This window comes from Physeter macrocephalus, chromosome 16, assembly GCF_002837175.3.
Source record: "Physeter macrocephalus isolate SW-GA chromosome 16, ASM283717v5, whole genome shotgun sequence".
NCBI classification, from domain to species: domain Eukaryota; kingdom Metazoa; phylum Chordata; class Mammalia; order Artiodactyla; family Physeteridae; genus Physeter; species Physeter macrocephalus.
Window position 1 is genome coordinate 97818961 of NC_041229.1, and position 20779 is coordinate 97839739.

A 20779-nucleotide genomic window follows, 5' to 3' on the forward strand; every position below is an offset into this window, starting at 1 on the left:
AACAGACAAATCACAGGTAGTGAAATAGAAACTGTAATTAAAAATCTTCCAACAAACAAAAGTCCAGGACAGATGGCTTCATAGGTGAATTCTATCAAACATTTAGAGAAGAATTAACACCTATCCTTCTCAAACTCTTCCAAAAAATTGTGGAGGGAGGAACACTCCCAAACTCGTTCTACGAGGCCACCATCACCCTGATACCAAAACCAAAGATATCACAAAAAAAGAAAATTATAGACCAATATCACTGATGAACACAGACGCAAAAATCCTCAATAAAATACAAGCAAACAGAATCCAGCAACTCGTTAAAAGGATCATACACCATGATCAAGTGGGATTTTTCCCAGGGACGCAAGGATTCTTCAATATATGTAAAACAATCAATGTGATACACCATATTAACAAATTGAAGAATAAAAACCATATGATCATCTTAATAGATGCAGAAAAAGCTTTTGACAAATACAACACCGATTTATGATGAAAACTCTCCAGAAAGTGGGCACAGAAGGAACCTATCTCAACATAATAAAAAGCACATATGACAAACCCACAGCAAACATCATTCTCAATGGTGAAAAACTGAAAGCATTTCCTCTAAGATCAGGAACAAGACAAGGACGTCCACTCTCGCCACTATTGTTCAACATAGATTGGACGTCCTAGTCACAGCAATCAGAGAGGAAAAAGAAATAAAAGGAATACAAATTGGAAAAGAAGAAGTAAAACTGTCAACGTTTGCAGATGACATGATACTATACATAGAACATCCTAAAGATGCCACCAGAAAACTACTAGAACTAATCAATGAATTTGGTAAGGTTGCAGGATACAAAATTAATGCACAGAAATCTCTTGCATTCCTGTACACTAACAACGAAAGATCAGAAAGAGAAATTAAGACCCGTACTCAGAAAACTGTAAAACACTGACGAAAGAAATCAAAGATAACATAAACAGATGGAGGGATATACCATGCTTCTGGATTGGAAGAATCAATATTGTGAAAATGACTATACTACTCAAAGCAATCTACAGGTTCAATGCAATCCCTATCAAATTACCAATGGCATTTTTCACAGAATGAGAACAAGAAATTTTACAATTTGTATGGAAACACAAAAGATCCTAAATAGCCAAAGCAATCTTTGAGAAAGAAAAACAGAGCTGGAGGAATCAGGCTCCCTGACTTCAGACTATACTACAAAGCTACAGTAATCAAGACAGTATGGTACTGGCACAAATACAGAAATATAGATCAATGCAACAAGATAGAAAGCCCACACACATATGGTCACCTTATCTTTGATAAAGGAGGCAAGAACAGAAAATGGAGAAAAGACAGCCTCTTCAATAAGTGGTGCTGGGAAAAATGGACAGCTACATGTAAAAGAATGAAATGAGAACACTCCCGGACTTCCCTGGTGGCGCAGTGGTTAAGAATCCGCCTGCCAGTGCAGGGGACATGGGTTCAATCCCTGGTCTGCGAAGATCCCACATGCCACAGAGCAACTAAGCCCGTGTGCCACAACTACTGAGCCTGTGCTCTAGAGCCCATGAGCCAGAACTACTGAGCCCGTGTGCCACAGCTACTGAAGCCCGTGTGCCTAGAGCCCGTGGTCCACATCAGGAGAAGCCACTGTAATGAGAAGCCCTCACACCACTAGGAAGAGTAGCCTCTGCTCACCGCAACTAGAGAAAGCCCGTGTGCAGCAACGAAGACCCAATGCAGCCAAAAATGAAAAAACAAAAAAAGAACACTCCCTAACACCATACACAAAAATAAACTCAAAATGGATTAAAGACCTAAATGTAAGGTCAGACACTATAAAACTCTTAGAGGAAAACATAGGCAGAACACTCCATGACGTAAATCACAGCAAGATCCTTTTTGACCCACCTCCTAGAGTCATGGAAATAAAAACAAAAATAAACAAACGGGACATAATGAAACTTAAAAGCTTTTGCACAGAAAAGGAAACCGTAAACAAGGCAAAAAGACAACCCTCAGAATGGGAGAAATTATTTGCAAATGAAGCAACGGACAAATGATTTATCTCCAAGATATACAAGCAGCTCATGCAGGCCAATATCAAAAAAAAAAAAAAAAAACAACGCAGTCCAAAAATGGGCGGAAGACCTAAATAGACATTTCTCCAAAGAAGACATACAGATGGCCAACAAATGCATGAAGAGATGCTCAACATCACTAATCATTAGAGAAATGCAAATCAAAACTACAATGAGGTATATCACCTCACACCAGTCAGAATGGCCATCATCAATAAATCTACAAACAATAAATGCTGGAGAGTGTGTGGAGAAAAGGGAACCCTCCTCCACTGTTGGTGGAAATGTAAATTGATACAACCACTATGGAGAACAGTATGGAGGTTCCTTAAAAAACTAAAAATAGAACTACCATATGACCCAACAATCCCACTACTGGGCATATACCCTGAGAAAACCATTATTCAAAAGGAGACACATACCACAGTGTTCATTGCAGCACTATTTACAATAGCCAGGATATGGAAACAACCTAAATGTCCATCAACAGATGACTGCATAAAGAAGATGTGGCACATGTATATAATGGAATATTACTCAGCCATAAAAAGGAATGAAATTGAGTTATTTGTAGTGAGGTGGATGGACCAAAAATCTGTCATACAGCGTGAAGTAACTCAGAAAGAGAAAAACAAATACCATATGCTAATGCACATATACAGAATTTTAAAAAGCGGTACTGATGAACCTAGCGGCAGGGCAGAAATAAAGACGCAGATGTAGAGAACAGACTTGAGGGCACCGGTGGAGCAGGGGGAAGCTGGGATGAGGTCAGAGAGTAGCACTAACGTATATACACTACCAAATGTAAAACGGATGGCTAGTGGGAAGCTGCATAGCATGGGGAGATCAGCTCAGTGCTTTGTGATGACCTAGAGGGACGGGATAGGGAGGGTGGGAGGGAGGCTCAAGAGGGAGGGGATATGGGGATATATGTATACATACAGTTGATTCACTCTGTACAGCAGAAACTAACACAAGATTGTAAAGCATTTATACTCCAATAAAGATGTGAAAAAAAAATAACACAGAATCTAAAATATAACATCAAGCATGGCTAAATGTCATAAAGAAAAATAAAGCGGGGCAAGGAGAGAGACTGCCCACAGCACCTCACTCTGCACTAAGGGAGAGAAGGAGCAGGTGTGCAGGAGAGCACGTGCACGACAGCTACTCTGCTTCTTCATAGGCAAGGCAGGGAGGAACTCTCGGGAGGTGACACAGGAGCAGAGACCTGAATGAAATGAGGGCATTAGAAACTTGACTACCTGGAGGAAGACCATTCCAGGATGAGGAACAGCAGGGAGAAAGGTCCTGAAGGGAACAGAGTATGTGCTTGGCTTCTATGAAACAGTAAGAAGGCCACTACTGTTATAGCTGAGTGAGTGACCAGAGGAAAGAGTAGAAGGAAAAAAAGGTCAGGAGGGGTACCCAGGGCTAAATCACAAACTAAGGCTAAATACAGCATTACAAGTTAATTCTTTCAGATATCAGCAAGATGAATACTAAGTAATAAAGTTCTAATGATGACAGAGCTAACAAAATTATATCATGATGGGAATTTCATTTAAGTTAAAAACATTTATCAGGGACTTCCTCGGTGGTGCAGTGGTTAAGACTCTGTACTCCCAAAGAAGGGGGCCAGGGTTTGATCCCTGGTCAGGGAACTAGATCCCACATGCATGCCGCAACTAAGGAGCCCTCTTGCTGCAACTAAGACCCAGTGCAACCAAATAAAAAAAAACGAAAAAACAAAAAAACCATATATCAAATTTAAAAATATATGTTTCTTCAATTTCTCTAGGCAAATTCATTTTTCTCTTCACTTGGAGATTCAGGGAGTGATTAAATTTTATGTTATTTTTCTCCCCAATTACCAAACTAATATATTTCAGATACATTTTTTTAAACTGAAGTATAGTTAATTTACAATGTTGTGTTAGTTTCAAGTGTACAGCAAAGTGATTCAGTTATATATATTTATCTATATGTATATATTCATATTCTTACTCAGATTCTTTTCCATTATAGGTTATTACAAGATATTGAGTATAGTTCCTTGTGCTATACAGTAGGTCCTTGTTGTTTACCTGTTTTATATATAGTAGTGTGTATACGTTAATCCCAAACTCCTAATTTATCTGCCCCCCCTGCCCCATTACATTTTTACACAGGGTGGTGTAAGAAGGACCAAACCATGACAGAATATACCTTATCATAATACTGCAGCCTGGGGGTGGACACAATCTCCCCATCCTCTGAACGGATCAAGCGATCTAAGAATTCCTCTTTGCCCACTTCAGATGCTGCCTGGCAGAAACATTCCAGAGCCTGGAGAAATAGAAGAATACAAAATGACTTATGATAGGCTGTTCCACTTCTAGATGCTATAAGTCAAGGGTTCTTGTACCAACGAAAACCAAAAAAGAAATAAAATTATGTAAGGCCATTGACTGCATTTGTAGTTTCTGTCATATCTAAATTCTCTCTGATGCATTATTTAATATTTTCTTTAATTTATCTAACTTTTTAACTTAAATGCTGTTAGTTAAAAAGTAAACTTTAATAAGAAAATTGATGGATAAATGTGATACACCGACTGTAGCAACATGTTAACAATTGTAGAATTTGAGTGGGGGGGTATATGATTGTTTAGTATGAAAGTCTTTGAACTTTTATGTTTGAAAAGCTCCATAACAGGATATCAAGAAAAAATTAGAAATGTAAACTACCATAATGGGAAGAAAACCAGCATAAAAAAAAGATATAGGACTTCCCAGGTGGTGCAGTGGTTAAGAATCCACCTGCCAATGCAGGGGACACAGGTTCGAGCCCTGGTTCGGGAAGATCCCACATGCCGCAGAGCAACTAAGCCCGTGCACCACAACTACTGAGCCTGCGCTCTAGAGCCTGCGAGCCACAACTACTGAGCCTATGCACTTAGAGCCCTTGCTCTGCAACAGGAGAAGCCCCTGCAATGAGAAGCCCATGCACCGCAACAAAGAGTAGCCCCTGCTCGCCACAACTAGAGAAAGCCCACGCACAGCAATGAAGACCCAACGCAGCCAAAAATAAACTTTAAAAAAAAAAGAAAAGATATAATAAAAACAGTGTAATTGAGAAATAAATTTTATATGAAAAAACGCATCCCTAAAAATATCTGCACAGGGGCAGGAGGGTTTTAATGTTTTCTTCTTCATATTTTCCTGTGTCCTAAGTAATCTGCAAAGTACGTGAAGCTAAACGGTCCCCACAGGTATATCATGCCCCTTGTTGGCGCTATTAGTTTTCTGTATCTTTATCTGGAGGATTCTGTGCCTCCCATTCCCTCACTTAGATGGAAACTAAGTGTTCTCCTTGCACTAAGGTTTGCTCGTCTTTCAAATGCAGTTTACCTTCTGTCCCTCTCCTGTAACCAGGTAACACCGTCCCAGCATAAATCGACAGGAACCAACATTGACTTGACACCAGGGATGTAGCAGTTGAATATAATCCTTAAAGGCATAAAAGATGCTTTCTGATTAGAGAATAAATATTCCTTAAGGAGATACTCATTTCCAAGTTCTTCACAGAGGGAGAGAAGATAGTGGTCGATCAACACAAAAGTTGTATTTCTAGAAATCATCTGGAGATTAAAACTGAATCCTGTTAATCCATTCTTATACTAGGTTATTAGACACTTTAAGAAAGCAAACAGGACTGCAATAACACTAAACATGTAAACAAACATGCACTTTCCATCCTAGCAATTTTCCAACTTTTGGTATTTACTGGTTCAACTGACTAGATTCCAGTGAAGGATTTATTTGAAGACAATGGTATGTTTTCTTACTATAAAGAGAACCCAATAAAGAGAACTAACAAAAAAATACTCTATAAAAAATTGTTAGGAATGATACTGCCAAGAGGGAAGTAAAGAAAATCTCTCTGGGGTATGTTTCAGTGTAAATGAATGTACATTATTGTGGTTCTTACTATCAGCCCAATTAAAATGCAGGAAACATTTACAAAGAAAAAAGTCCCAGAAATCCCACTCTTTACAAGAATGACTGTCCTGAAATGTTCAACAGTACTCACCTGCAATTGTACATACTGACAATTTCCCATCAAACATTCTAGAAAGAGGCAACCAGGATTGCTAGGCCATCTAGTCATTGGTTAAGGAGATTATTTACTGTTTTGGTAAAACTTAAATATATCAATACACGTTAGGCATCAAACTCCATGAAATGGCTTAATTTTTAAAAAGAAGGTAAAGAGGGGCTTCCCTGGTGGCGCAGTGGTTAAGAATCCGTCTGCCAGTGCAGGGGACACGGGTTCGAGCCCTGTTCTGGGAAGATCCCACATACTATGGAGCAACTAAGCCCCTGCGCCACAACTACTGAGCCTGCGCTCTAGAGCCTGCGAGCCACAACTACTGAAGACTGCATGCCTAGAGCCCGTGCTCCGCAACAAGAGAAGCCACCGCAATGAGAAGCCTGCGCACCGCAACGAAGAGTAGCCCCTGCTCACCGCAACTACAGAAAGCCCACGCACAGCAATGAAGACCCACCGCAGCCAGAAATAAATTTTTTTTAATTAATTAATTTTTTTAAAACAAGGTAAAGGGAAGGTGGCATGGCACACGTCCTTTCTACATAATTATGTACCTTTAATATTAGACAAGCATAGTGGAAAGGTTAGATAGATACTAGGAGCCTAGTCACCTAGATTAGAGCTCAATTAACAATGGGCTAAAGCATGTATTTCATCCCTGGGTGGTCACTTCTAATTCTAGCTACTATATTGCACAAGCATACTATGCCAGTGGATACCCAGTACCTAACACAGTGCCTGGCATACAGAGCCATTCAATAAATATTTGATGAATGTATGTTTTAAAAGAGATCTAGGGCTTCCCTGGTGGCGCAGTGGTTAAGAATCTGCCTGCCAATGCAGGCAACACGGGTTCAAGCCCTGGTCCCGGAAGATCCCACATGCCGCAGAGCAACTAAGCCCGTGTGCCACAACTACCGAGCCTGCGCTCTGGAGCCCGTGAGCCACAACTACTGAAGCCTGCACACCCTAGAGCCCGTGCTCCACAACAGGAGAAGCTACTGTGATGAGAAGCCCGCGCACCGCAACGAAGAGTAGCCCCCGCTCACCGCAACAAGAAAAAGCCCGCGTTCAGCAACAAAGACCCAATGCAGCCAAAAATTAAAAAATAAAATAACAAATAAATTATTTTTTTTAAAAAGAGATCTAGGTATCAAATATGTGTGCACCAATAAAATCTGGCTCAACTCCTGAGCAAAAAAACAAATTAAAAGAAAATAAAAATTGGGATATCTGAAAATAAATATCATCTCTTGTTGGGGGGGATAAGTACCCAACCTCATTAAAAATCTTCATTACACAGGCAGAATATTACTGAATCTCAGACTATTTGGATAAAAGAAACCATTCAACTGGCTTTTAAGTGAAAGGATACAAAAGCTGCAATAAATAATTGGTAATTGCAGTAATCATCTCAGGCCAGTTCAACTCAGTCTGGCTTAGAGGTGCCTTTGGTTGAGAGAACAAATGAGATATAATGTGTTTTCTTGCAGCTTCTTGGAAGAATAACTCCACAATTGTCTGAGGGCTAGATACTTAAAAATAAAAAGTTTTAACAGTCACCAACTTGTGATAGTAGTATCAATTTTCAATTAAGACAGTCTACCAATTCATTTTATGCCTGTAACAAAGAACATTTTTTATTTCAAAATATAAAATGCATCACTGGTGTAATCAATGTCAATGTAAATAAAAGCAATCTGTAAACTATGAAGTACTATATAAATGCAATAAAAAAACCACTTAACATTGTCATTCCTTTTCTCTAGAAAGTGTTTCCAATAAGTACAGTCCTAAGATTCTAAGTTTTATACCAAAACAATAGAAAATAAATTCTCCAGAATGGTTCTCAAGCGTGAGGGCTCCTTTTGCATATTTGGTGATGAAGACAAGATTACAAAAGCTATATGAACTTCGCAAATTAAAAAAAAGATTTTGTTGAATTAATCACTGGAGTGTCAATATACAATGGAAAAGCAGCAGTGCATATAAACACACGCAATACCCTTCATTTATGTCTGATCTAGGGTTACACCTGCACAAACCTCTTGTCACAACCAGAGGTCTCAGGACACAGCTTGCTTGTACCCTCTCAAAGTGAAAGCACAGCCTAACTGACCTTTCCAAAGCAAAGGTGGCAAAAGACCACTTTAATGAATGTGCAATAAATGCCAAACTTGAAATCAAATGCATACACAGTCCAGTCCTTACCGAACTTATTTGCCATTAAAGCACCAGAGTCAGTTAGTTCCAGTACTGATAAATGTTGAAGATTAGACTCCCTGTGAGGAAAAGGAAAACAAAAAAACAACAGCTCAATAAATTCTCCTATGCTAAACATTACTTCAACAAGTTAGCCTATCAAGAACACTGTCAATTTCATTAACAAATTACACATGAAAGCTCCACTGAAAGCACAAAAAAATCTGGAAAATGAGCCATGGTTTAGATTGTTGCCCATCGTATCATTCAGTGATCCTTCAATGAGAAGCCAGAGCAGAAATTTCTTAAGACCTCCATGCCATGAAAATCTTTCCCTTGCCAGAAAAAACAAAATGGCTTATCTAATTGAAATGTGAGTCTTGTAGGTACATATTGAATTTTCTTTCTTCTTTTGGCTATAAAGAATCTCAGCCTACCCTTAATAACTAGCACATTTTTATGTGTGGTCTAACCTTCCCCATGACCTCATCTTATTATTTTGCCTTCAACAGGATTTGTCTTTGCATTATACATACACATATATAATAATAAATATATATTTATTATTTTCATTCTTAGAAGTTGCCTTTAACCTTTATAAAATGGAGTATCTGAAAGCTCTGAATTTTAAAGGCATATCAGTGCTATAGAATAATATTAAAATCTTTTTTCTTTCAGACAATGGAAAAAATAATTAAGCTCACAATTTATTTTTAAAATAATCAGAACAATGAAACTCACAGTGTGTCAACTGGAACATCAGTTGCCAAGCACTGACTTCCCCACTTAATGAGGTAATAAGATAAGAGTAGGGGAGCTGTTCGATGTAGTAGGTCTTGCTGAGCTTGAAAGAGCTGACCAGCTCCCAAAATCACCTATACATGGTGGGTGGGTGGGTGAGACAGTAAATAGCAATCAGTAATGATAACTCTTAGGTTCAGGTGGAGGTAAAATAAAATAACACAGTTACAAAGGGCATACATAAAAGCAACACACACACATACATAAAAGCAACACACCTATTACATTTTGGGGTAGCAGGTGGCAAAAATATCTACCCATTTAACGGTAAAAAATAATAAAAAATAGCTCACCATGTCATGGGAGCTGATGGTGAAAAAGAAAACAGCAACAAACAGCTTAACTTTCATTAAATCTGTAGGTTCAGGACTCAAGGAGAGTAACAGGGAAATCTAAGTCCTTTCTTAAGCTTCTGGTCTTGGGTAAAAATAGGTATGACCATTAGAGGAAAATTTTTCAAGAATACCAAAAGCTTTAAAAATGTGCATAACTTTGGGACTTCTCTGGCGGTCCAGTGGTTAAGACTCTGCGCTTCCACTGCGGGGTGCACAGGTTCATCATTCCCTGGTCGGGGAGCTAAGATCCGTATGCCACGCGGCATGGCCGAAAAGAAAAAAACATGTGTGTTAACTTATGACCAATCAATTCTAGTTCTTAGAATTCATCCTGGAGATATAGTCAACGGGGTGCAGAAAGTTCTATCTATAAGGGGAAAACTGGCAACAACCTGGATGGCCACAGGATTGGTTGAATAAATTAAAATTATAGTAGGTAACTATTAAAAGTAATGTTGTATAAAAATACTTAGTAACATGTGAGCATGCTGGCGAGATTTGTAAAGTGGAAGAATAAAAACAACCAGATTCCGAAAAATAATATATAGCATATACTAATTTTCTAATAAAATTTAAAAACCATTTGCAGAGAAAAAAAAAATGGGTGTATAACAAAATGTAAATAGCGGGACTTCCCTGGTCCAGTGGGTAAGACTCCACACTTCCAATGCAGGGGGCCCGGCTTTGATCCCTGGTTGGGGAACTAGATCCCGCACGCATGCTGCAACTAAGAGTCTGCATGCCGCAACTAAGAGATCCCGCATGCCTCAACTAAGACCCGGTGCAGCAAAATAAATAAATAAATAAATAAATATTTTTAAAAAAATGTAATAGTGGTTATCACTGGGTAGAGGATTACAGGTGAATTCCCTGGCGGTCCAGTGGTTAGAACTCAGGCTTTCACTGTCAGAGTCCGGGTTCAATCCCTGGTTGGGGAACTAAGATCCTGCAAGCCATGCGGCAAGCAAACAAAAATACCCCCCAAGACCTGAAGAAATGGAAGAATCTACAAAGATTAAAAAGAACTTAGTAAGTAAGGGCTGCCCTAAGTGACAGACTCTCAGGAACGGTTCCTGTTTCTCCTTGGTGGTCCTAAACAAATCATCTTCCTAAATGTTTTTTCCTTATTTTTACCTGAAATTCTGCCATTAGCAACGTATTTGAGTTAATAAATTCTGATTTAAAAAGTATAAATATCCCTGGGAGCCCCAAAGGCCTTTCAGCTATTTATACATTAACATGAATTAGTTTAATTAGATTGCTTCCTTGTCAGGTTCAGATGAGTGAGATAAATGGGACTTCTGACGGTGGGCAGAAACGTAATTTTTGAACATAAAACATTCAGTGGGGGGGAGAAGAGGGCAGTAGTATGGCAACAAGAGTCTGGTGGCCTAAGGAGAATACAATGGAAAAGGATGCAGAGAATGGAGTTAGGAGGACCCCCAAAACAAACTCTATAATCTTAAAACTGCTTAGGGTAAATCCTGTACTGCAGAAATAGAGAAGTTCTTTTTCTTCTTCTTCCTCTCTCCTGCACACTAAATGGTACCCTGCTATCACATCCAAAGTTGTACTAATAATACTACATTTTGGGAGAGCCACCCTAGGAAATTATCCCACCATTATATATACAAAGGTTAAGAGTAAAACAACCTGCTTCATATATGTTCTTAATCTGTAACTTTAGGTTATTATGTTTACTCATTCTTAATTCAACATGTATTTATAGAGTACCGACTAAGGGCCAAGCATGGGGGATAGAGCAGTGAACAAAGACAGAAGTCTCCGTGCTCTCAGAGCTGACATTCTGCTATGTGCCTGTAGGTCAAGAAGAGGTTTCAGATGTTACAAGCTTTCCCTCAAGTAGTACTTACTGCATCTCCTAGCCTCATTAGTAGCTGCTGTAAGATCAAGAGGTCTCGGCAGATGAGGAAGCGAGTACTGGCAATTTTACACACACTTCTGCACACAACGCGCCCTGCTGTGCTACTACCATAGAGCTGGGAAAGGTTCATTCGAATATTCAAAGGCTGAGCTGTAATTTAAAAAAAAAAAAACCAGTTAAATGTATCACTGTTTTCTCTAAATCAGAGAGGTACATGTGTTGTTTTGTCATTTACCTGGATTGAATCCCTTTTCCATTTCCACTTCTGTTTCATAATCCATTTCCCGTATAAGAAGTCCAATGGCATGGGTTGGGTTCCTAATCTCTTGCAGTTTACTACAAATATCCTCCATCACATTGTCTCTATAAGGAAATTAGAAAACTCCTATTACTACCGAGAATATATAAGATAGACTCTATATGCCATATAAGCTAAATGCTCTATGAAACAGGAAAACCAGCCATATACTAAAGGAGTAGAGATAATCACTCTGGTGTACAAGATGCTTTTACTCCATGTAGAAAATTTTCCCTCATTTTTTTTGGAAATGACAGACAAAATGAATGTGAGAAAAATACTTTTACATTTTAAAATTTATAGCTCAGTTAATAGCCAGACCATAATTCATGAGTCTGTTTCCAAACCTGAATTCATGTATTAGATTTTCTGCTTAAAAGCTGAAATACCTACTGAGAATCATGGCAACTCACTTTAACTTTAAGCCTCTACTTTGTACACACTTGAGTGTACATTAAAAACCCGATTTTGGCACTAAGAATTGCTAAATTTCCATTAGGAAATGGACTTTACCCTAAATTCTCCTTACACATCAATAGTGATCAAATCTTCCAGAATCTGTTCTGCAGCCTTTTCTGGAGACTGTAGGTTGTAACAACTCATTTCCATCATTACTGACATATCCATAGTTACTGACTCTCCAATCAGCCGAAGGCATTTTATGAGACATACGACATCCCGAGCAACATCGACATCTATAAGTAAGAGAAAGTTGACATTCATGTGTCAAGCCAATGAAGAGCTGCTAGCTAATATTATATTAAATTAAAATATTAATAATTAAATGCCAGGCATCTATCTGAGGTCTTAAAGATGTTTAGGCCTCTTCAGTTTCCCCTAAAATATCTACAATGTGGTAAACTGGCCAGGAAAGACCACAGTGGAAATCAATGTTTTCTGCATTCATTTGAAAGAAAGCATAGGGTTCATGGTGGAAAGGGCTTAAATACGGACATGACAATTACTATTACCATCAGATATGGTTGTCTCATCCTCTGTCAAAAGATTCTCATCAGGTAGGAGATATAAATGATCCACTAAGGAGGAAGGCACAAGGAAAGACAGGTACCCCTGGAAATACAAATCTTCCAGTTACATTTTTTTTTTCAGTGAATGTTTAAAGATAAAAAATATTTGAGACCTGAATCTTATCATGAGCTAACCCCAGACAAATCCAAATTAAGGGACACTCTACCAAATAACAGGCGTAGTCTTCAAAAAAATGTCAGTGTCATGAAAGACAAAGAAAGGGTGACAACAGCTGGAGATTAAGCTAAAGAAACCTGACAACTAAATAATTGCAAGATCTTGGATTGGATTCCAGATCAAGAATAAAAATTGTAAACACAACTGGTAAAATCTGAATATAAACTGTATAATACTATATCAATATCAAACTGCCTGATCTTTAAATTGTGCTGTGGTAATATAAGAATACCCTTGTGCTTAGATACATGCTAAAATGTGTAAGGATTAAGGGGAATGATGTTTACAACTAACTCTCAAGTGGCTCAGGAAGAAAAAAACATATCTATAGAAAGAAAAAAAGCAATGGAAGTTAATGAACAGTGAATCTGGTTGAAGAGTATACAGAAGTTCTCTGCATTACTCTTGTAACTTTCAAATTAGAAATCACTTCAATACAAAACAAGATGCAAAAAAGTATAAATAATACAGAAGACTATTTAAACAAAAATGAACTATAACTTTAGGACCCCACCTAACAAAAAACCCACCAAAATCCTAAAAGCTAACTACAATATACAATAGACACTACATTCTGAAAGACCCACTGAACAGTCTAAAGGAGTTCTTCTGTTATGTTTCTGCTCTCTTACTTTTCTCAGCAGGCACACCATGTTTGTGTGTGGATTCAAATGTAGGGCAAGAGGATGAGAAAGGGCTTCTTGATACTGAAGACAACAGGCATAGAACTTGCACCAAAATTCCTGTTGTAAATTTCGGAACTCTTCCTGGGAAAATTCATACTCTGTTACACTTCCTTGGAGCTGGCAACAACAAAAAAAAGAAACTCTTGATACCATTTGGGATCTTTCTCCCCGCAAAACATAATTGTTTAATATCATTTTACTAAGCTATAGGCAAATGAATATCCCTTATGCATTACATGCCACAGACTAATTAAAAGGTTTAGACATTTATATTTCTTACTAACAAGGTCCAATGAACAATTTGAACAATTTCTCAGTACCAATCTGCTCCATAGGGAGATGAAAGAAATTATCATTCTTTCTTTACCCAAACCTCACCTCACTTTCAACAGCTAAAGTAACTTCTTTCTTTAGTTCATTCCAGGAGAGATCTAAATTCCTGTCAGTTCCTCGACAGAAAATCTAAATATAAAACAGACACAGAGACACTTTAGAGTATCACATAATACTAAAAACTGAATGAGAAATACTCCAGGTCAGAAGATACTGAGGTAATATACTATACAATAGAGACTGGACATGCCTGAAACACACATTTACTCTCAACATTGCGCAAATAATTTCTTTTTATAAATTTATTTACTGATTGATTGATTGGCTGCGTTGGGGCCTTGTTGTTGCCTGTGGGCTTTCTCTGGTTGTGGTGAGTGGGGCTAGTCTCTTTTTAGGGGTGCTCAGGCTTCTCATTGTGGTAGCTTCTCCTGTTGTGGAGCACGGGCTCTAGGCACATGGGCTTCAGTAGTGTGGCTTGTGGGCTCTAGAGCGCAGGCTCAGTAGTTGTGGCGCACGGGCTTAGCTGCTCCGCAGCATGTGGGATCTTCCCGGACCAGGGCTTGAATCCGTGTCCCCTGCACTGGCAGGCGGATTCTTACCCACTGCGCCACCAGGGAAGTCCTGTGCAAATAACTTCTAATTGTGAATTCATAGCGACTTTGAAGTAGTTTCTATAGTCTAGAATAAACTACAGAAGCTCATGAATCTGTAAGAATTATAATTGGGTACATCTGGATCATTACAAAAAGCAAAAGGAAACATAATGGCTATTGCTTAGCTGGAGGAAGATATAAGATGATGCCAAATATACATTTGGCATCAAATATACATGATATACATCCTGACTGGCACAAGGTGAGCTAGAGTAGTGGTGGGGTAGGTCACTCTAATGGGAATAATTCTCCTAAGGCAAAGCTTGTGAGCAATGCCTTACTGATTATTCAATATCTCCGTGTGCAAGAGATACCATGAGAAATCACACATGTGATTACTGTTAATAAGAAGGGCTGATGAGATGAAAGCAATAATACCTTAGAAGAAAGTGACCATGTCATCCTGGAGTTTTATTAGAGAGAAAACAGAAAACATAGAATAGCCAGATATTTAAGAATGTACCTAGAAGAAAAGTCAAGGATCTGGAAACCGTATCACCTGAGAGAAAGTTAAGGAACTGGGTATATTTTTAGCCTGCAGAAAGATAACATGGAAGGATTCTTAAAATATTTGAAGGGTTGCTTTATAGAAGAGACATGTTCTATGAAGTTCCCAAAGAAAGATTCCACCTAAATGATGGGGGGTTTAATTTGATCCAATACTAGGATGAACTTTTTTTTTTTTTTTTTTTTTTGGCCTTACCGCATGGTTTGTGGGATCTTAGTTCCCCGACCAGGGATTGAACTTGGGCCCGGGCAGTGAAAGCGCCAAGTCCTAACCACAGGACTGCCAGGGAATTCCCAGGGTTGCACTTTTAAGTGGCACAGTTTTGAACAGTAAGTCACAAAAGAGCTGGTGAGAGACTTGTCACTGGAGGCCGACACAACAAGAAGCTGAATAGTTGTCTGTCAGAGAAGCCTCAGAAGGTATTTCTGCTTTGTGTGGGAGGTCAGATCAGGAGATTCTAAGAACTTTTCAATTCTATAAGTGATTATTCTATTTTAAATTCATGAAGCTAAGTAGCAATTTAAGGAAGCCTAAATGACTTTAAAGTAAAGAATTCTTTTGGAAAAGGTTAAGCATCTCTTAAACCATGTAACTTTGAAGCTTAGATTATTTTCTTGAACCTGAACCAAGTCAGACCTTCACTGTACTAACAAAAGGGTAAAAACAGTACCATCAAACCTACCCAAGAAAACTTCTTTCAAGTATAGAGATTATATGCAGTGTAGTATGGTATATCTTTTTACAATAGTGTAGGTACAAGTTTCTCTTTTTACTACTGGCATGCTTCACTAGTCACTGGGAAAGTGCCCTTAATCCTATCTCCCCGCCTGGACTCTTGCTATTTTTATGGAAAGTACATTAAAAAAAATTACAATAGCATTTATAAACACATGTATATACAATTGCAAAACTATGTTTGGTATTAGTATATGCAAAACAACAAAAATTAATAGTAATCATTAATTATATAATATTAGTAATAAAATAAGAGAGTCTTAAATGAACACTAAATATTTTCTCACTGACCTGTAGAGCTTTACATAAAGCTGCATTAATGAATCGCCCTGGTGTAAAAAGACTCTGCAAATACATCTCCTGTTAGAACATTGAAACAAGAATTAGTACCATTCTAAAAAAGATAAAATTTGGAAAAATCTGAATGAACAATTCAACACATTAAAACCAAAGGCTGCATTCCTATTACATGAATGTGGAAATTCTGCCCTTCAGCATTTGAGCAGTAACAAGTGGCAGAGCAGTCACATATTTTCACACTGTGAAGTCTGCAGTGTCTCTGAGTCAACTAGATGTACGACACTGAGAATGCTGTGTTCCTCATGGTGCACTTCAATGGGTTCCACTGGAAAACACAGCTTGTCAAATGCCAATCTTAAATGCAAGAGCTGTATCTAGTTTATTAGTGATAAACACTGGTAAGAGAATAATTAAACTAAGGTGGTTTCTACACTATCCACAAAAGAACTCATTTTATGGTTTACATATAAAAGAAAAGGAATTGGGCTTCCCTGGTGGCGCAGTGGTTGGGAGTCCGCCTGCCGATGCAGGGGACATGGGTTCGTGCCCCGGTCCTGGAGGATCCCACATGCCGCGGTGCGGCTGGGTCCGTGAGCCATGGCCGCTGAGCCTGCGCGTCCGGAGCCTGTGCTCCGCAACGGGAGAGGCCACAACAGTGAGAGGCCCGCGTACCGCAAAAACAAAACAAAACAAAAAAAACTGCAATAACCTCTCACAAGTGGGAAAATGAAGTAGAGAGAACAAAACGGAAAGTCTCATACTGCCTATGGTCTCATTTTGACCAAATTTTATAAACCAGATTTGCCAATAAGTAGCAAACCTGGCTGACCTTCATTCAAGTTTCCTTCCTTCTACTGAGGTTCTGGGAGATATTTATAAAATGACCAAAATGGAGAAAAACAAGAATTTTAATAATTAGCATGTGATTTTGGCTTTTAGACAAAAGTTAAGTGCCAATAAACTCTTGGGATTAAAAATTTTCCAATATTCAATTTCAGATATTCAAAATGGGTTTTCCAATCCTACAAAGAGTCATTGTTTCAGACCCAGAGCCCATGATCTTTATCCCATTTTAATATTAACGCATCAACTGAAAGTTTTCCTTCCATTTATCTGGAGGATGTCCTTGAAAAACAGGGAAATTGGCCTGTTTTGCTATTGCATTACCTTTTAAAGTTATGTTCGTCATAGCTTATACCTCCTATGTCTAGTTTTTATGCATATATTAACATGGTTAGTATAGTGGACACCTACTGTCTGTGCCTGCTTAGAATCCCTTTCCCTTTCTTTTACTAACAAATCCCTCACCTTTCTCTGAAGAACCATTCCTCCCGTACCCATACCCAACTGACTTCACCCTCCACAGTAGCAAGGCCCACGCTGGACATGTTTCTCATCCCAAGCCAGAATATTCTATTCCTTCTGATCAGAGTGACTATGCCAGGAATTAGCACATGACTAAAGCCAGGCCAGTGTCAACTCCAGGGCCTGGAACAGAAGTGCTCTTTCCCCTGGGGTTGCTAAGTTCACAGAAGGCAAGCTTGCTCAGAAAGCCTGACGGACAATAAACCCAACAAGGAGAAAAGCAGAATTGAGACAAAGGAGAGATCAAGCCCTGAAGGCATTGTTCCAGCCATGGCTGAAACCAGGTAACTCTGAACTTCCCAGCAGCACAAGCCAATACATTCAGCTTAAGTCAGTTTGAGGTGGGTTACTTTCATCTGCAGCTGAAAGAGTTCTGCTAATACAACTGGTTCTTCTCAAACTAATGATCAGGGTAAATCATCTCCTTACATAAGACTTTAGCATTGCTTACTCTGGGGTCTTGATCATCTCTGATTATGATTTCTTCCTCTGGCAGAGGCTGCATAAAAACTGGATTCCACTGACCTGCAACATTACTACACAGAGAAAAAGTCCATCAGTCTACATAAAGATGATGAATAAAAATGAAGCTTATGTTGTTGGCAGTATTTGGGCAGGCAGGGTCCCATCACTGAACCTCTGCAACTACTGCTTGATCAATTCTATTAAAAAAGTTTCCAAAAAAAGAAACATATTCATAGCAGAGTCTGGACTATAGAAGTGCTCTTACTTGTTCTAATAGGCATCTTCCTGAAATTAAAACTCTAAACACAAATCTACAAATAATAGCTTTCATTCTGCATTTACCATATGCTGCACATTATACTAGGTGCAATTCTAGATACTATTCATGTATACCTTACGATAACTCTTTGAAGGATACACTGCCCTCATTTTTAAGATGTCAAAAGTGAGGTTTAGGGTATCTCACAGCTAGTAAGTTGTACAACCAGGATTCAAACTCTCACCTGACCGTAGATTCTTTGCTTGAATGCCATCTATAAGGAGTACTCTATCTTCTGAGGTGTGGTTCAGGGTCAATCTGGGGGCAACCACTCCTAGAATTCTACCCTAGAATATAGGGTCATGAGAGACCCCCTTGAGCTCAATTAGTTTACAGCTGACTCTTGAACGACATGGGGGCGGTTTACAGGTGTCGACCCTCTGTGCAGTCAAAAATCCATGTATAACTTATTCAAGCAACTGCAGATCAAACAGTACTGCAGTATTTACTACTGAAAACAAACCGTGTATTAAGCAGACCCCCCACAGTTCAAATCCATGTTGTTTGAGGGTCAAATGCAGCTCCAGGGACGTCAAGCTAGGTTCCAGGGAATCCTCCACAGGTGTTTCAGGGACTACACAAGTGTTTGATTCAAAATTTGTTTTTAAATGTATTTTGTAACTATTAAAAATGTTAAAATGAATATTATGTACATTAAAAATATCAGATATTCCAAATATATCTAATATTAGTTATCAACATGTTAAACTGTTATAATTTTATATTCATAAAATACTGGTTTTGTTATATATTGGAGTTCATTATCTTTTGGAAAAAAAAAGGGATTCCTGCTTTAAAAAAAAGTTTGAGAGGCACTGTATTTGTCCAATCTACTTCTCATCTCATGAGGAAACTCAGACCCCAAAGGGGCTGCAGTGTCTTTTGGAAGTTGTGGGTATCAGAAATAGTCTTTGCACAGAAACAAAGAAAATGCACAGATTAGAAGCGTTTGGGGCCTTTCTGCTCCCTGGCCATCTTGGCAGCTGCTCTCGGTTGGGGGTGTCCTGCACCTCAGGCAGGAAGATGGTGCCCGCAAGGAAGACAAAAAAATCGCTGGAGTCGATCAACTCTAGGCTCCAACTTGTTATGAAAAGTGGAAAGAATGTGCTCGGGTACAAGAAGACTTAGAAAATGATCAGACAAGGCCAAGTGAAACTGGTCATCCTTGCCAACAATGGCCCAGTCTTGGGGAATTCTGAAATAGAGTATTAGGCCATGTATCCATCACTACAGTGGCAATAATACTGAACTGCACACAGTGTGTGGAAAATACTATAGAGTATGCACACTGGCTATCACTGATCCAGGTGATTCTGATATCATTAGAAGCATGCCAGAACAGACTGGTGAAAAGTAAATCACGCACAACTTTTCTTTAATAAAACCAGCCAGAGGGGGCTTCCCTGGTGGCGCAGTGGTTGAGGGTCTGCCTGCCGATGCAGGGGACGCGGGTTCATGCCCTGGTCCGGGAAGATCCCACATGCCGCGGAGTGGCTGGGCCCATGAGCCATGGCCGCTGAGCCTGTGTGTCCGGAGCCTGTGCTCCGCAACGGGAGAGGCCACAACAGTGAGAGGCCTGCGTACCGCAAAACAAACAAACAAACAAAAATAACCCCAGCCAGAGCTTGTTTTAGGAAAAAAAAGTAGTATTCTGGTTATGTGCTATCTATCCCAAAAAAGATGGTATTTTCTTCACCTCATTCCAACTCTAAGAATCCTTATTTTGTCCTAATATCATAAGGTAAGAAATAACAAAAAATGAAAAAGAAGGTATGTCAGAAAATAGGCAAACCCGGGTCTGAATCCTTTAAATGCGAACATTTGACTTTTGTTCTACATAAAAAGCTCTCCTTCTTTTCTAAGTATGAATTTGCTTGGGGTAAGGTAGGATGACAGAGGTGAGGGACCCGTACTGTTCAAAGTTGATATATTTCACAACTGTTTGGTTCTCAGCATCATGCCACAAGGCCCAGATATCCGCAGAGGTTAAGGCAAAGTCAATCAGTGTCTCCTAGAAGGAAATGCAGGGGGGAAACAAATAAACAAAAACTCTTGTTAAAACAAGAAAGAAAAGGTACTAAGTTATGGTGACTTAAACTTGTATTAGTAGGAGAGGTAAAAGCATGAAAACAAAAGACAGTACCACGTGAACTTGGTAAAATCCAAATGAAATTTTTTGCATGACGTTTCATTAAATATTCCATTTTAAGATTTCAATCCCATTACAACATAGTTAAGTTAGCCAATGTTTCTTTCCTGTACTTCTATGATATGCAAAGGATGACTCAACCTACCTGAGAAGTGAATAGTGAGGAAATGTGATCTAGGCTATAGCGGTTATTCTCAGTGCTCACCAACTGGAAAATGCAGAACTGTTAAAACACAAGTTGATAATTCAGTACTTGAAATAACCAACATGCTGTTTTTCTTTGCAAGACTTACTAGCAAGACTTACTAGCAAAGTACCAAAAATACTTTTTTAAAAAGTATGGTAAAATACAGAATTTACCATCTTAA

General features: G+C 38.9%; 1 protein-coding gene and 1 pseudogene across 1 annotated transcript in view; one reads left to right on the forward strand and one right to left on the reverse strand.

The window, feature by feature from the left end:
• The window catches only part of NUP160 (nucleoporin 160), a 52407-nt gene that overhangs the window by 19087 nt on the left and 12541 nt on the right, over window positions 1–20779 (reverse strand). The window contains exons 8-23 of the mRNA XM_024133189.2: window positions 20557–20634; window positions 20176–20273; window positions 17930–18014; window positions 16105–16173; window positions 13963–14046; window positions 13531–13701; window positions 12664–12763; window positions 12222–12387; window positions 11630–11757; window positions 11384–11544; window positions 9115–9248; window positions 8383–8453; window positions 7547–7706; window positions 6154–6223; window positions 5472–5570; window positions 4288–4407 (exon numbers count right to left, since the gene is read on the reverse strand). Coding sequence (XP_023988957.1) covers window positions 4288–4407; window positions 5472–5570; window positions 6154–6223; window positions 7547–7706; window positions 8383–8453; window positions 9115–9248; window positions 11384–11544; window positions 11630–11757; window positions 12222–12387; window positions 12664–12763; window positions 13531–13701; window positions 13963–14046; window positions 16105–16173; window positions 17930–18014; window positions 20176–20273; window positions 20557–20634 — 1794 coding nt within the window. The remainder of the gene's footprint in view (window positions 1–4287; window positions 4408–5471; window positions 5571–6153; window positions 6224–7546; window positions 7707–8382; window positions 8454–9114; window positions 9249–11383; window positions 11545–11629; window positions 11758–12221; window positions 12388–12663; window positions 12764–13530; window positions 13702–13962; window positions 14047–16104; window positions 16174–17929; window positions 18015–20175; window positions 20274–20556; window positions 20635–20779) is intronic.
• Window positions 18056–20158, forward strand: LOC102993306 (60S ribosomal protein L30-like; annotated as a pseudogene).